At 40.9% G+C, this 16,274-nt stretch overlaps 1 protein-coding gene across 1 annotated transcript in view; it reads right to left on the bottom strand.

The window, feature by feature from the left end:
* Positions 1-693: 693 nt before the first annotated feature.
* Positions 694-16,274, bottom strand: part of Atp13a5 (ATPase 13A5) — a 139,620-nt gene continuing 124,039 nt past the window's right edge. Inside the window, 4 exon segments of the mRNA NM_001191657.1 lie at positions 694-1,647; positions 3,314-3,394; positions 5,908-5,996; positions 15,352-15,554. Coding sequence (NP_001178586.1) covers positions 1,387-1,647; positions 3,314-3,394; positions 5,908-5,996; positions 15,352-15,554 — 634 coding nt within the window. The 3' untranslated portion in view covers positions 694-1,386.

Raw genomic sequence — 16,274 nt, 5'->3', positions numbered from 1 at the left:
TAAGTCCAATTGAGTTGGCAATGAAAATTAAGCATTACAGCTAGTAAATTGGACAGTTTTAAAACTATCACTCTCTGAACAGCTATGCATACAAAACAGCTTAAAGGCAAACGTTTGTCTTCATAGGTATGCATGTTGGCGCTGTTGGTTGGAGTCACAGTGCTTATAATGTCACTCACAGCCATAGTTTGCTAACAGGTTGGAAACTAAAGACCTCGGCATGGTGAACCAAGCGCTAACTTCTGGAGACTCCATATATTGTGCTGTTAGTCAGGTGGTTGCTGTTCACGTGTTTGGTTGACAAGCTGCCTACGATCGTGGAAGGTCTGTTGAGTCAGCAACATTAGATTTAGCACTTCAAAGAAGTTAACCTAGGAGTTCAAGTGTTCACCAGAAGTATTTCCTCTCAAGCTCGCAGCAAGCATGACACACACTAAAGGCTCGTGTACAGAATGCATTGTGAAGGATGCATCCTGTTCTTGTCTTTGGTAAACACCTTTGATGATTTGAGTCATTAAAATGATGGGATTAGGTTGCCTAGTAGCTTGGAGATTCTCATAATGTGGGCAAAACCATCATAGGTCCTTTCTAAAGAATTTTGTTTTTAAGATGACCAATGAATGATGAGTTCAGGGAAGTTCTTAGAATTTGAATTTTTGTGCATTGATAATAATATGAATGTGACACACTTTATAAAGTGAAAAAACACATTTGAAAAGTTTATTTCATTATTCTGGTCTACTCTGCACTGTTAGGCTCCCCAGACCCATACACTATACTTTTGAAATGTACCAAGTTGGTGTATTTTGCTTACACCCTAGCAACACCCATGCCGTGATTATAAAAGATTAGCACCGATCTCTACTGTTCTCAACTTCCACACCACTCTGGCTTCCTGTGTACCTAGGGTGGAATAATTCATCTTATTTCTCCACTTAAGTCACACCAAAGATGCAAACCAGGAGGAATCTTATAATCCTGGCCAATGTATGTACATGAATGTGCTCCGCAAATTAATGTAAGACTAAAGAAACTTACATCGATTAATACATTACTATAACTTTCAAACACCAAGTGCTTTCTCAGTTTTTCTTCTCATCCGATGTCCATACATCTAATCTTGTTGCATGAGAGCTGTCCATTTAGAACAATACAATATGAATACGGGTTATTACAAAGGTGATCTGAGACATGCAGGTTTCTCTGGAGCTAGTGAAGGGTAGAATGAATGTTAAGTTCTTTGCTGCAAGGGTCGCTATGTTGAAGTGCATTGGATACTTCGACAGAGAGAGAAGAGAAGGATATGTATGCAGTTTCCTCCTTTCCACAATGTTTAGTTTGGGGACAAAGGGTGATGTTGTGGATCAGGCGTGACTGCAATTCAGGTTACAGTCTGGTCCAAAAATGCTGTTCTGAAGCTTGCCCTCCCAGTTTGAGCTTCCCTTTCGGGACCTGTTCAGGGCTTTCATAGGCTCTGTTGATGTAGAGTCCATTTTTGCCATTGACTGCATAATCTGTCCTGTTCGTGGGAGGCCACGTCGAGTCTTCTGCCAGCTTTCTCTGCAAGATCCTATACTGACTTTTCGAGTAGAATCCAAATTCTTTCTTTATAAACAGCCAGAGCTCTCTATTTTGAAGGATGGCATCCTGAAAAATCGAGGAAGATGATAGTGAAACTATTGTACTTATGCAAGTAAGCCCCTTCCAGCCACCTAGCCCTGGAAGCCTAGGACCCTGAGCTTCCTCTACCGAGCTCAAGGTTGCTGCCTCCACTGCTATTTTTCCTAGAAGCTTAGATGTTTCTAGGCACACACACACCTGCTAAAAACTCGAGGCCTTTCACTTCTTCCAATTTCCTGGTGAAATCCTGGCTAGGGATTCACTTACAGTTCTTTCACTAGAAGACTCAAACTAACTTTAACACACCACATATCAAGAAAATAAAACAAAAGAAGGAATGGGGAGACATGGGGTGGGGGAGGGGAGGGGAAACAAACTATAAACTGAGTCCCACCACATCACATACAAAGTGCCAAAGATTGTTGCTTGAATGAGTAGTGTGAAGCAATCAAACACATTCTTAAAATTTATTTTGATGTATGCACATGTGGGGGGGAGGGGTATGTGTTTATTCAAGTATCTGCAAAGGCCAGAAGATATCAGAGGAGTTGGAGGTTGTCCAACATGGGTGCTGGATACTAACATCAGGCCCCTGACAGAGCAGCAAACACTCATAATCACCACGTCTCTCTAGTTTCTCAAAATTGTTTTCTTTCCCATGCTTTTGAGTTCCCTTTTATTCTTTCCGCATGCAATTTTTACAAACAACAGTAGAATTGATCTGATTCCACTTTGTATTTCCCTTTGTTTATTGCTAGACGTTCTGTCAGCTACAACTTTTGAGTAATTGCATCTTGTAAGAAAGCTTATTGTAGTTGACATAAAGCTATAGTCATCTTATTATCTTTAAAGAATATGGCATTTCTTCAAATTGCAGCGTAAGCATTGAAGTACAACGTTTGAATCGTATTTTGCTGCTGTACATGATGCTGTCATGAATCTCTTCATACAAGTAGGACTAAAATTTTTCTGTCTCATTTTGTGATATTTTTAAAATTTGAGATAAAGGTGGAATTCCTGATTTAAAGAATATAAGAAATTCTCTCTCTCACACACACACACACATACACACACACACACACACACACACACACACACCCCTACTTAATTTGATTGGTCCATTCTCCCAGAAGACTTGCTTATACTTCAAGAGTCATTTTTTAATTCCTTTATAAAACACCATCCAAGCCTTTTTTCTGTGTGGGTGAGCTATTTAATAATAGCACTCAATAGAGGAGTAACACTCATAAGAAGGTCTTCAAGGCTCACAGTTGATGACAATAAAAGTGGCTTCCATTCTCTCCCAATTAGAGGAGGCCTCTTGAAGACACCTTCACTCTGTCTAAAGGTCTCCTTGTGTGTCAGAAATGCAGGGCCACCTGACCTCACTTCTAGAGTATTGAAAACAGTAGGGATCAAATACAATGCTTCTTGTGACAAGCACTGGAGCTCAATTGGTGTTTCGCTTTGTATGGAGAAAGATACCAGGAATGTTTCTCAACAGCCTTCAAAGAATTTTAAGTCATTCTCTGAAGAACTTCTCTCAATAAGATCATGCCCAGTTTTCAAGAAAGTCTTACTAATCCTTTTTTGGGGAATGAAGTAGTTGCTGTAAACAGTGATTGTAGGTTGAAAATGAGAGCCTGAATTTACATATCTACTTAAAGAAAATTATAGGAGCCATATACTTTACCTCTACAAAGAATGCCACACAGAACTGGACAAAGGCTGCCACCAGAATTGAAATTCTCCATGATGTTGTGGTTGGGATGAACTGTTGAAAAAACAACTAGCATCATTATAGGTTGCACGCTTTACATTTTGAAAAAAGTTCCCATTTGTTATTTTTTTTAGAATTTCTATATTTACAATAATCCGGAGGTTGGAGGATAGGCACTGATTTCTCTACTTTGCTCTTAGGAAAGCTGAAGGTTGGCCTGCCTTATCCATGGACTGACTCAAAGCCAGAATCTAAATTCAAATGGACCCTTCCTGGCCTGTGCTGCCTCTGGTAGCCTGATGGGCGGATGGTAATTGTTAGGTGTGTTAATAGAACACCATGAGAGTACAGCAGAGGACATTTGGAACTCAACATGACCTTCTTCACTCATACTTGGAAACACAGGGAAAAGGATATAAAATTGAACCATTCTTCTGCAATTCTTACAGATTCCTCCTGTCCTAAAGAAAAACCTACTTGGAATCCATTGCTTTTTTTTTCCTCCAGCAAAATTAACTTCTGGGTAAAAAAAACCATAGGTCATGGCAAAAGACAAAGGTTGTTTTACTAAGAATGATGTTTTGAACAAATGTTATTAGCCTCAAACATCTCCATGCAAGTCTAACAACCTGTACAAAGACTATAAGGGTCACACACATACCACTAAGCATGTCTGTTTGCTAGATGTGAGAGCTACACCCACAGTGACTGGAGAGCTATACAGCTCCATTTCTACCCTACAGAAAGTTTGATTGAAGGTGTAGGAATCTGAAGTTTATAAGCACAGCAACCTCCAACCCGCAGTGTCTGACTCAGTGGTTCTCAACCTGTGGGTCACAACCCTTTTGGGATACATATCAGATTTCCTGAATGTCAGATAATAGTAGCAAAATTACAGGTATGAAGTAGCAACAAAATAATTTTAAGCTTGTGGGTCACCACAATGTTAGAAACTGTATTAAAGGGTTGAAGCATTAAGATTAGGAACCACTGCTCTGGCCTGAAATACTCATCCATGTCCTAGGATGGGCTGTTTCAAGGCACTACGTGGTCTTCTGTTTGCCCTGAGCAGAGACAGCCTCCTCTATCTGGGCTTTGACAGGCACATATTGGCTTTGGAGAAATTGGGTCATACTCTGGTCCACTTAGATCTCAGTGCCACTGCCACCTTAGTGAGGAAAGCACTTCTCTATCTCCAGCTTGGGAATGCTCACAGTTTGGAATTATTCACCTGTACAGTAGACTTTCTTCACTTCTGAACTACTCAGCCCAGCATCATGCTTAGCGCTTCTGTTCCTCAACCAAGCACGTTCTGAAGCTATGTATAGACGTCAGAGTTTTCATTTCCTAACCATCTCTCCATTCCCTTGCTTTCCTGCCCTTGTTTAATTAATCTGTTTGAAATGTCCTTCCAAAGATCATTGAGTGTTTCCCCCTGTTATTTTGGCAGGAAGTACAAAGCTTGTTGGCTGCCTTGGATGGCGCCTGCCTCCTCTAGTCTTCTCTGTTCTTCACACTCCGTTGCACAGCACCTACCTCTGTTTTAAAGACTCCTCTACCTGCTCAGTAACGCAAGCCTTCTTTGATTTTCATCCCTGCCACCCCATGTTCTCTACATTGCCAGGAACAAAGACACTCTTTGAAATTCAAAAAGCCCTCTAGCCTTTCTCCTGATGCCGAGGAAGTTCTGCCCATTAGAAACAGCCTGGCCTGGCTAGATCTCAACTGACAGGACCTAGACCCTCACCAACCCATGTCCCTTCCAAAAGGTCCTTGTGTAAGTCACAGTAACAATAAGAATTCCTTACTCTGTTTTTTAAGCTATATTTTTTTAATACCCTTCAAGCATGGGTTGAAGCCAAATTACATCTCAGTGAAGAATGGCTAATCTTCAACTCAGAGTTGTAGGCTTACAGCAAGATACTCCTTTCCTTTCTAGACATTTCCCACAAGACTTGCCCAAGGATAGCTTCAAAAACTTCCTAATGAACTTACATTCAAACTAGTGTGACCAAACGATGGCCACTCAGATAAGACTCACTGTGGGCAATTCCTGGTATTAATAAGACTTGCCCAACCCATTTCTTTTGTGATTACATTTAAAAGGATTTTTTTTTACTGGTGTGTGTGTGTGTGTGTGTGTGTGTGTGTGTGTGTGTGTGTGTTTTGCAGAGGCATACATTCCACAAAACACATGTAGATGTCACAGGACAATTTATGGGAGTTACCCCTCTCCTTCTACCATAAAGGTCCCAGGGACTGAACTCTGATCATCAGGCTTGGGAACAGGCACATTTACCCACTGTGTAGTAACAGGCACATTTACCCACTGTGTCTTTTCCCTGGCCTTAAACAAAATTTTAGGTGTGAACAGTATAAACATGCTAAAAAGGACAACACCATTAATTTGGAAGTATATGTGGGATGGAGAAATATTTTCTAAAAAATAAAAGTCCATGGTGTTTTGTGGGTTAGAGAGCATAGAGTTGCGGTAGACTTACAGACTGCAGTCCAAGCGTAGCCTTGGCACGTCTGAGTCATGACAGATGCACACGTGCAACACTTACCTCCATTCTACGGTATATATCTTGAAAATCAGAAAACAGAATGAAAACAGTGAGGCCCACAGCAGATGTCAGCAGAAGCGAGAATAAATCTGAAGAAACACCAAACATTATTTTCAGGTGCTAAGAGAATACTTCAGAGAACTTGGCACACGCTAGCAATTAGTTCATGTTATGTAAACGCTTAACAAATCTTCAGATGTTTTGATAGATCATCATATGTTTTAAAATATGTCCTAATGTTTGCACGATAAAGGTGTTATTATATTTTTAAAAAAATATGGAATTGAGTATGTTATAGAAACTTTCATAAGGGAATTATCCTTACCGAGGGTATCTGAGTGGAGACACCCTGCCATGACTAGCCCATCTGAATGGTTTCCAGAGAAGCCCTACACATGATCACCATCACCTAGTGAGACACATATGTAGGGGGAGCATCCAGACTGGAGAGCATCTGAGTCTTCTGTTCCAGAAGGAGGTACAGTCAGAGCTGTGGCTGACACTCAGAGCTTTCCAGGGTTAGGTCTATCAGCCTTTCTCAACTCTCTGCTTACATTCTGTCCCCTATCCTGGCTTCCTTGCTTTTCCTCATTAAGTGCCCTGTATAGACACTATTCCTTCTGTTATGGTACATTTCATATTTCCCTCCCAACTTTATGAGCCCAATTCAAGTACCACTTTTCTTCAAACTCACGAATCCTCCTTTACAAAGTTTATTCTGATACGTATGATCTCCATTGACCTATCAACCGAGCTCGGGAGTGACCATTTCTGGGGCTCTGGAACGTTGACTTAGGAGGTTAAGTTACAAATGATAAATATGCAAAGCTACTGGGTTCCTCCCTTCCCCGATCCCCAGCTGCTTGACTTTTAGGACATAAATATCCCAGGATGAATTATGTCAAAATCTGATCTTAACCACCAAAAGCCCACCTGCCTCTGTGTCTGTCCAGCCATCAGCAGATAGCACCTCTGAAAATATTTTGGATTGGAATGTCACCACAAGCCCCAATCACCTCAAGTCTTCACCATAGTGCTACCATGATAGAGAAATTATTTCTGAAGACACCAGAATTGTTGTCAGCTCTAAGCACCAGTAACCACCCTAGCATTTCCCCACCCAGTCCCAAAAGAATGACCACACTTGATTAGAAAGTATGAGGCAGAGGTGGTGGGAAGAGGGAGAGAGAGGGGGGAGGAGAGGAGAGCTCGCAAATACAGCAGTATGCCCATAGTGGTGCTACAAAGATCCCAAGAGACAGCAAGGTGGTTTTTGTATTGTGCCTGGTGTAGAATCACTGGGACTCAAAAGTTGGTAAGGAAAGGCAACTTACGCTAGTCCTACTAAAAGCGTGGTCCTTGTTAGCAACTGGCTGAGTCTTGTGCATTCAGTGCGTCCTTGGGTTAGTGATGTGCAAAGTAGGCCCTCTCCCTTGCTTCAGTTTTTGGTAAAAATATTCAATAGGGAAATGTGTCTATCTTCCTGGGTTAGCTGCTATTGATAAACCTGAAAGAATGGGACCCTCTGGATGTAAGTACTTTAAGAAGCAAATATCAACAAACCACTCTAGCTTGCTTTCAAATAAGAAATGGTTGGTAATACGCTTGTTAGTTTACAGGAGAAAAATGTGTACTTTCTCTGTATCTTGTCCTCATAAAGTTGAACTTCTCTCGAACTCTGATAAGAAAAACAAGATTTTTTTGCTATTTTAAGATCAAATCAGTTATATCATGTATTTTAGTACTGTCAAAGACTTCTGACATAACTCAGAAGTCTATATAATAGTCTACATAATACTATTATAATATATAATAGTATGTGCACTGGGACAGGAGAGATGGTTCAGGGTTTGACACTCTTAAAAAGGACCTAAGTTTGGTTCCCAGCACCGGCACAGGGTGGCTCACTACTGCCTGTAACATCAACTCCTGGAGACTCAATGGCCTTTTCTGGACCCTTTTGGGCACCTTCATTCACAAGTACATATACTTTGCCACAACATATATGCATAAATTAAAACTAAATAAATTAAACATTGTGTACATTAGAATATTTGATCATAAAATATTTCCTATTTGGAGTTATTAGTGACGTCAGTAATGTGGCTCAGCAGGGAGAGGCATTTGCCACTGTCCTGGCTAATTTTACACCAACTTGACACAAGCTAGAGTCTTCTGAAAGGCAAGAACCTCAGTTGAGGAAATGCAGCTGTAAGATTCAGCTGTAGGGTATTTTCTTAGTGATTGATGGAGGGCCCCGCCCATTGTGGGTGGTGCCATTTCTGGCCCTGGGCTGATGGTCTTGAGTTCAGATTGGGAACTAAGCCAGTCAGCAGCAGCCTCCACAGCTTCCGCTTCCACTTTCGCCTCCGGGACCCTTCCTTCAACGATGGACTACATTGTGGAAGTGTAGGCCTGACCCTTTTCTCCCCGGTTTGCTTTTGTTCATGGTGTTTCATCCCAGTGATAGAAACCAGCCACCAAAGTTGATGACTTGAGTTTGATTCCCTGGGATCCACTCGCTCCTTCCCACAGGTTGCTGTCCTCCGCCTGCACATGTGCACTATGGCGCGTACACGACACCCCCCCAACTGGATAGAATTGCTAGATGTGTCTGTCATGGGATGTCAGCTTTCCTTTAAGCTTCAAGTCCTCATGCTGTAACTCATCTATTTCTAATTCAGTCAGCCGCGTGAAAGTCCCCTGTATTTACTACTGAAGTACCAGGTACTGAGAAAATCCTCTTTAAGAAATACATTTAATTTGGAAATGAGGACTCTAAGAAATAGCTTTAAACTATAGAGCAGGATCTTAATTCGTTTTGACAATAGTCAAGGGTACTTTCAAACACTGCTTCAAAACTGAGAAAAAAGGAGGAACTCAGACATTGACAGAAAATATAAGATCAGAGGAAGCACGATCTCAGATCCTTTGAGAAGACAGCTATGCCAAAAAGGCTCAAGAACAAAGAGAATTTGAGTAACATAATTGGATGAGACTGCTTTAGCAATAATTGCGCGTTTATAACAGAAACAGGAGCATAGCATATGAACACTGAAGCAATTTCCCCAAAGCAGGAGTCAGAGGCTAGGCCGTCTAGTCACAACTATCAAAATAGACATCTGTGACAGTGTTTAACTGAACCCCTCCCCTGTATACAAAAAAATAAACTTATTAAAGTCTACTGGATCCAAAGGGAAGCCAAATATATGTTTATGAACCATTAAAAGAAACATGGGAAAGAAAATGAAAGCAAAATATGACCGGCTATCTCAATAAGTAAAACTCACTGTTTTGAAAATTATTAGGTCAAAGAAGAAATGAGGTCAAAGTTGCTGGTGCACTTCTGGTCTTATAGAGAAACGTACATGAACCTCGAAGTCAACTCAAAACAGATCTAAGGAAAAAACAAGCCTTAAAAAATGAGAAAATAAAAAACAATACAGAACTAAAAATCCAAGAGCTATTTTGTTGTTAACCAACAAAACAAGGCAAAACAAAATAATGCATTTAAAGCACAAACAAGAAAAAACAACAGTCTTGCAATTTGGACCTGTAATGTCCAAAAGCTCAGCTGTGGGGGACGTGGTCTCCTGTGGGCGTGGTCTCCCGTGGGCGTGGTCTCTGGTGCAGCCCAGAGGGAGCACCTTCATGAGGTGCATAGATAGCCAGGGCATTAACCTAATCAACAAATTACCCTGCTGATAGGCTCACAGTATAATGAGCTATTGTGAGGAGGTAGAAATTTGGTGAGAACTAGTCACAGTTAGTGAAAACGCAGCCATAGTTAGTAGGACCATATACTTGAAGGGTATATTTTGTCCTGGGTTCTCTCTCTCTCCCCATCATTCCCTTTCTCAAGCACAGCTCCCCCACCCCGCTCCTCTCCTCCACCCCCTGCTTGTCCACTCTCTTTTGCATCCTGGCCTACAGAACATGAGCAACTTTGCTCCACCATGTGTCCTCTGTCCTTCTCTCTCTCCCACTCAGGTCCCAGACACAATCGAGTCCCTTAACAATGGCTGATACCTCTGAGATTATGAACCAGCATGAGGCTTTCCTGTCTGGAAATTTCCCCCCTACCCAGGCATTTTGTCACAGCGAATGAAAGTTGGTTAAGACAGATTTAAGAATAATCAAGATAATGATAATTCGATAGTGAGAGTCACAGAAAGTACTTAAAACTTTAAAGAAATTCTACCCCAAACTCTATGATAAAGTTTAATAATATAAATAAAATGGTATTGTAAGGGCAAAATTAAGTTATTTAAAACAGTATAACCTGAATCAAACCTTAAAACACTGTTTCCAAGGAAGGATTTAGAGCCAAGTAATTCACTGCTATCTTTTTGTAAGTTGTCAAGGAACAAACGATTCCTATTAAAATCTTTATCGAGGAAAGAAAAGTCAATTTTTAAGTCTAAAACTGAAACCTAACAAAAATCTACAAAAAACAAAACAAAACAAAACAAAACAAAAAAACCCTGAAAAATACAGCGTGAAATGTAGGTCTTCAAAACACTACAAAATTCAATTCAGTACAAGTTTTAAATACTCCAAGTAATTAGGATATTCTCAAATATATGACAATGACAAATATTAATTTAACACATCTGTAGCATTGGATAATAGAATAAAAAGTGTATTGATTTGGTAGATGATGGTATGAAAGCGTCTGTTGAAATCTGTCTCCTACACTGGGTTTGAAAATCTCTCTTCATTAATTCGAACAAGGGCGAATTCGAACAATTTCTTTACATAATAGAAACTTTCCATGACCATTTCACCAACAGCCAAAAGCGCATGTAAAAACAATCTAAGTGAAAATTTCTACAAGCGTTATCGAGTTGTATGTCTATCTACTAGTTTGATATTATCTAACAGTGTCCTCAATTCTGCGTTTCATTCATTAGAAAGCATAGGGAGATACTCGGTTATTTAAAAAGGAGAAGGAATATTTCTGTTCGCAATTCATTATGATTAAATGAATCACTTTTTCTAAAGCACCCAAGGCTCAATGGATTAATGGCAAAGGTCAGGAAGGCTTATGGGTAGAAACTGAAAGTGACTGTATATCCTTCACATGTCACAATGACATTCTGACATTCGCTTATAAACACAAGAGGAAAAGGCCATTCATAAGACAGACAGAAAAGCACATATGATTAGGCTCTTAAATGTACAAATAGAGATGGTAGAGAAAACTACAGATATTAGTGGATAAGTAAAAGAAATGTGACCCGAGGCGGGGTGTGGTGTATTTTGCTTATGAAGTATCCCCCATTGGCTCACGCATCTGAACTCTTGGTGCAGCTAGGGGCCACTACTTTAGAAGGTTGCAGAGCCACTGGGAGGGGGGAGCACTATGAGATGAAGTGGGTCAGTAGGGCAGGCCTTGAGATACGGCTACGGTGCTGGCCCACTCCTCGTCAACTTGACTTCCTGCCTGTGATCACAGCGCGGCCAGCCATTTCATGTTCCTGTTATCGTGTCTTCCTTGCCACGATGAACTCTGCCACTGCACACAGTTAAGACAAATAGCCCCTTCCTCTATCAGGCTGCCGCTAGTCCAACCTTGGTCACAAAAAAATAGCAAAAAAACTGTGGACTGCTCCTGCGTGGGAAGATTGAACTAGGTCATTCGGTAAATTCTTCCCAAAGTATCAATATCCCAGGTGAGAAACTTTGAAGCTGGACAATTCTACAATTCATCTGGATGAAAAACATGAAATGAGATGGTGTAAAATATGAAGGGGGGGCGGTATACCACCGACATGCTGCATATTAAGTAAACCAGGAGCCTATAATTTCTAAAGTGCCATTGCACGTAGCATCCATGGGATAGAATAGAGTGGCAGCAGACCAACTCTACACAAATATATAATATATGAGGGCGACACAGACTTACAGTGTTTACCACAAATTATCTATAATGAAACTATAACTTACATGAACATAGATATGATGAAGCTAGTGTTATTCTCAGTGGGGGAGTGAGTGAATGAAAGGAATATGAGATATTCAGTAGTGCAAAAATATGCTAGCAACATTGATTAATTGGGCAAACTAACGACCCACACAGTAAACATACCAGGTTGTATTAAATTTTAAAAAGCATTAAAACATTTTAAAAATGAATAAGTGTAATCTCTTCTGTTTTGTAATTAGAAAAAAAAACCCTTCTGTGCATAAAGGCAATGAGAAAAAATAACTACAAAGGAATAAACGGCTAACACAGATAAATAAGGAGAGTAGCAGAAATCGAATATGAGAATAGATTAAAACATATGCAGACAAGTCATAGATGACATGGTTAATAATACAGATCCATATTTCTCTTCACTGAAGATAAAAATGCAAATTAAAATGAAATGAACACCCTGCTTTAGAAGCTCTAGGCAGATCAGCAAAATTTTGTTTTCAGTACAGCACTTCCATATCTCTTACCAGCTCTACTGCTATGAAAGGACCCTCTAAAAAGCAACTGATACCAATGGAAATTACTACAAATACTCTGGAAATCAATTTAAATCCTATCCCAAAAGCTGAAACATTTCACCAAATAATTGAACCTGTTGTCCTTAAGGAAATCGGAGTCCAGTTGAAATGATTTATAGTTCTGGTTTGCTTCAAATTTCCCCATGACCTGGAACTCCCATGCTCCTGCCTCCGCCTCCTGAGTGCCAGGACTGGAAGCATGAGACCCCGCTCCTGGTTTCATGTGGTTTGGGGATTAAACTCGGGGTTTGGTGCATGCGAGGCAAGCATTCTAGGAACTAAGCTGCATCCCATGCCGCATGAGTAGCTTTGACATGGAGCTATGTATAATGCTGACACAGCAAAGGCAGCTAGCTGTGTGGTAGACAAGATGCCCACACATCTCGATTTCCTACAGTTCTGCTTGAACTGGCATAATTACTAAAAGCATCTACTTCTACTCACAGAAGTGTGGAAGGACCCAATCCGGTTTGCTCCTTTTCCTGCCAGAGGTCTTGATTGTGGCTACAAACGTTTTGGGGGTTTTGCTTTGGGTTTGGCTTTATTCTAGGTAGAGAAATGGATTGGAGAAGTACGGCGCTTTTGAAAGCATCTTTTACAAATGTGGGAACACTGCTATGTGTTGCACTAGACCCTTTACATACAATGCTTTGCTTAACTCTCACCGCAGGACTAGGGGGTCATATAATAATACTCCCATTCCACAGATGAGACAATAGGGGCATAAAAGACTTAATGTAGCTGTCCCAGCATTATGAAGATAAGAGGTAAACTTGTCAGTTCCTTAAAAGCTATCTCAACATAAAACCTGACACACTGAGTCTAACAGAAGAGAAAGTGGGAAATAACCTCAACCATATTGGTAAAATGGAAGAAACTTCCCGAACAGAACACCGATGGCTCAGGCTCTAAGATCAACAATTGATAAACGGGACCTCATGAAACTGAAAAGCTTCTGTAAGGCAAAGGACACTGTCAATAAGACAAAACGGCATTCTACAGATTGGGAAAGAATCTTCACTAATGTTACATCTGATAGAGGGCTAATATCCAAAATATATAAAGAACTCAAGAAGTTACACTGTATCAACCCAAATAGCCCAATTAAATAAAAATGGGGTAAGAGCTAAACAGAGAATTCTCAACAGAGGAGCATCGAATGGCAGAGAAGCACTTAAAGAAATGTTCAACATCCTTAGTCATCAGGGAAATGCAAATCAAAATGACCCTGAGATTCAACCTTGCACCAGTCAGAATGGCTAAGATCAAAACTTTAAGGGGCAGCACATGCTAGCAAGGAAGTAAAGAAAGAGAAACACTCCTCCATTGTTGGTGGGATTGCAAACTGGTACAACCACTCTGATATCAATATGGAGGTTTCTCAGAAAATTGGAAATAGTTCTACCTAAAGATGCAGTTATATTGCTCCTGGGCATATACCCAAGAGATGGTCCACCATATCACAAGAATATGTGCCCCGCTATGTTCAGAGCAGCCTTATTTATAATAGTCAGAAACTGGAGCAACCCAGATGTCCCTTAACCAAAGAATGGATACAGAAAATGTGACTTATTTACACAATGAAATACTATTCAGCTATTTAAAACAAGGACACCATGAATTTTGCAGGAAAATGGATGGAACTAGAGAATATCATCCTGAGTGAGGTAACCCAGACCTTAAAGGACATGCATGAAGTGTACTCATTGATACTGGATATTAGTCAAAAAGTACAGAATACATATGATATACTTCATAGACCCTAAGAAGTTAAATAAGAAGAAAGACCCAATTAAGGATGCTTCAATCCCACTTAGAAGGGGGAACAAAATAATCACAGGAGGCAGAGGGAGGGAGGAACCAGGGTAGAGAGGGGAAGGGGGAGAAGGGGTTATGGTCAGGTAAGAGTGGGGGCAAACAGGAGAGAAGTCCAGGGGACCAGGAGAATGAATGGAAATACGCTTCTGCCACGTGTGGGAGGTGTGGGTGGGGGACCTCTAAAAAGTTCCAGAGATCTTGGATGTGAGAGGCTCTTAGGACTCAATGTGGGTGACCTTAGTCAAAATGTCCAACAGTAGGGAGGTAGAACCTGAAGAGACCACCTCCAGTAGTTAGACAGGGTCCCCAGTGGAAGGATGGTGACACCAACACACCTTCAAAATCTTTACCCAGAATTGTTCCTGCCTGAAAGGTGTACAGGGACAAAAATGGAGCAGAGGCTGAAGGAATGGGTGAGTATCAAACACTGACACGATTACCGATGCTATGTTGTACTTGCAGATAGGAGCCTAGAAGGCTGTCCTCTGAGAGGCTCTACCAGCATCTAACTGAGACAGATGCAGATACTTAAGCCAGCCATTAGATTGAGGTCAGGGATTCCTGTGGAAGAGTTAAGGGGAAGGATTGAAGGAGCTGAAGGGAAAGGCAACCCCATAGGAAAACTAACAGTGTCAACTAACCTGGACCTCTGGGAGCTCCCAGAGACTAAGCCACCAACAAAGAACATAAGGGAGCTGGTCTGAGGCTCCTGGCACATATTTAGCAGAGTCCTGCCTTGTTTGGCCTCAGTAGGAGAGGATGTGCCTAATTCTGTAGACACTTGATGCCTCAGGGAAGGTGGATGCCCCAGGGGTTATCCTTTTAGAGGCAAAGGGGAGGGGGACAACATTTGGGATATAAACAAAATAATATATATTTTTTAAATCTCTTGACATATAAGCTTGTGTATGGAATGGCTCTGATGGCTGTTGATTCATTTAACCATTTAATGACTGTGCATCCTCAAATGAGCAGGTCCCTGCCCTCTGGCTCTCCCATTTAAGACCATTTTATTCAGTTATCATACCAGAGAGCTGCAAACTTTTGTTTGCTGGCGAAACGTGGCTCTGGGAATGGAATGGGAACAGAGAAAGACTCCGAATGGAGACTCAAGCTGAGCACACTTACAGTTGGTGTAGATGGGTTTCCGAAACGGCTTTCCCTTAGAAAAAATAAAAGCTGCTGAGATGCAGTTGAAGGTGACAATGGGCCACAAAGTGGTGCCCTCGAAACTTAGCACCGAAGCAGGAACCAGGGTTGCAGTCCCAGTCCAGTTTCGCTCCAAACCCATGTTGGTTGAGAAATTACTTTGGTTGACCAGAAAGCATTCACTGTGGAAGAATTTCCAACATTATGAAATTTTTCTAGGCTATTTTAAAAAAAAATCTTTTATTTAGTAGGTGACAAGGTAATTTAATTACTACCAGGTGACCTGTTCCTGCTTTCAACCTGTTCCAGCTGGTGGCTGACAAGACATATCTTGTTTACTTCTTACGGTGACAAAGCAGAAACAAAATTGAGAAGAAATCAAGGCCAGTCCCTGTCTGTCGCCTGTGTAGAGCAGATAATGTGTCTTGAGAAGCCTCGGGTGACAATTTCTATGGAATTCCTGTCAAATCAAATAGTAAATGTATTGCGTGAACAGAATATGTATTTACGTATCTGCATTTTAGTGCATGTGTGTGATTAGGTATCTATGTATGTGTATGCTTATGTGTATGTTTGTGGATGTGGATGTAAATGTGTATATGTAATTATACATATTGTGTGTGTGTGTTTAGGTGTATGTGTGCATGTTTGTGGATATGTGTGTGAATGTGTGTGTGTATACATGTGTGTGCGTATGTGTGTGCCTCTGTGTGTGTGTGTGTGTGTGTGTGCATCTCTCTGTGTATTTAGAGGTATGTGTGTATGTTTGTAGATATAGGTGTGAACATGTATATGTATGTGTGTGTGTGTGTGTGTATCACTCTGTGTGTGTGTGTGCGCGTGTGTTCTCTTTCATTTATTGATGTAAGCCTCTTGACTTGTGCCCTGAATTGTATCCCTAT

The sequence above is a fragment of the Rattus norvegicus genome, chromosome 11 (assembly GCF_021556685.1).
Source record: "Rattus norvegicus strain SHRSP/BbbUtx chromosome 11, alternate assembly SHRSP_T2T, whole genome shotgun sequence".
Classification (NCBI taxonomy): domain Eukaryota; kingdom Metazoa; phylum Chordata; class Mammalia; order Rodentia; family Muridae; genus Rattus; species Rattus norvegicus.
This window is presented reverse-complemented; position numbering and strand designations above follow the sequence as displayed.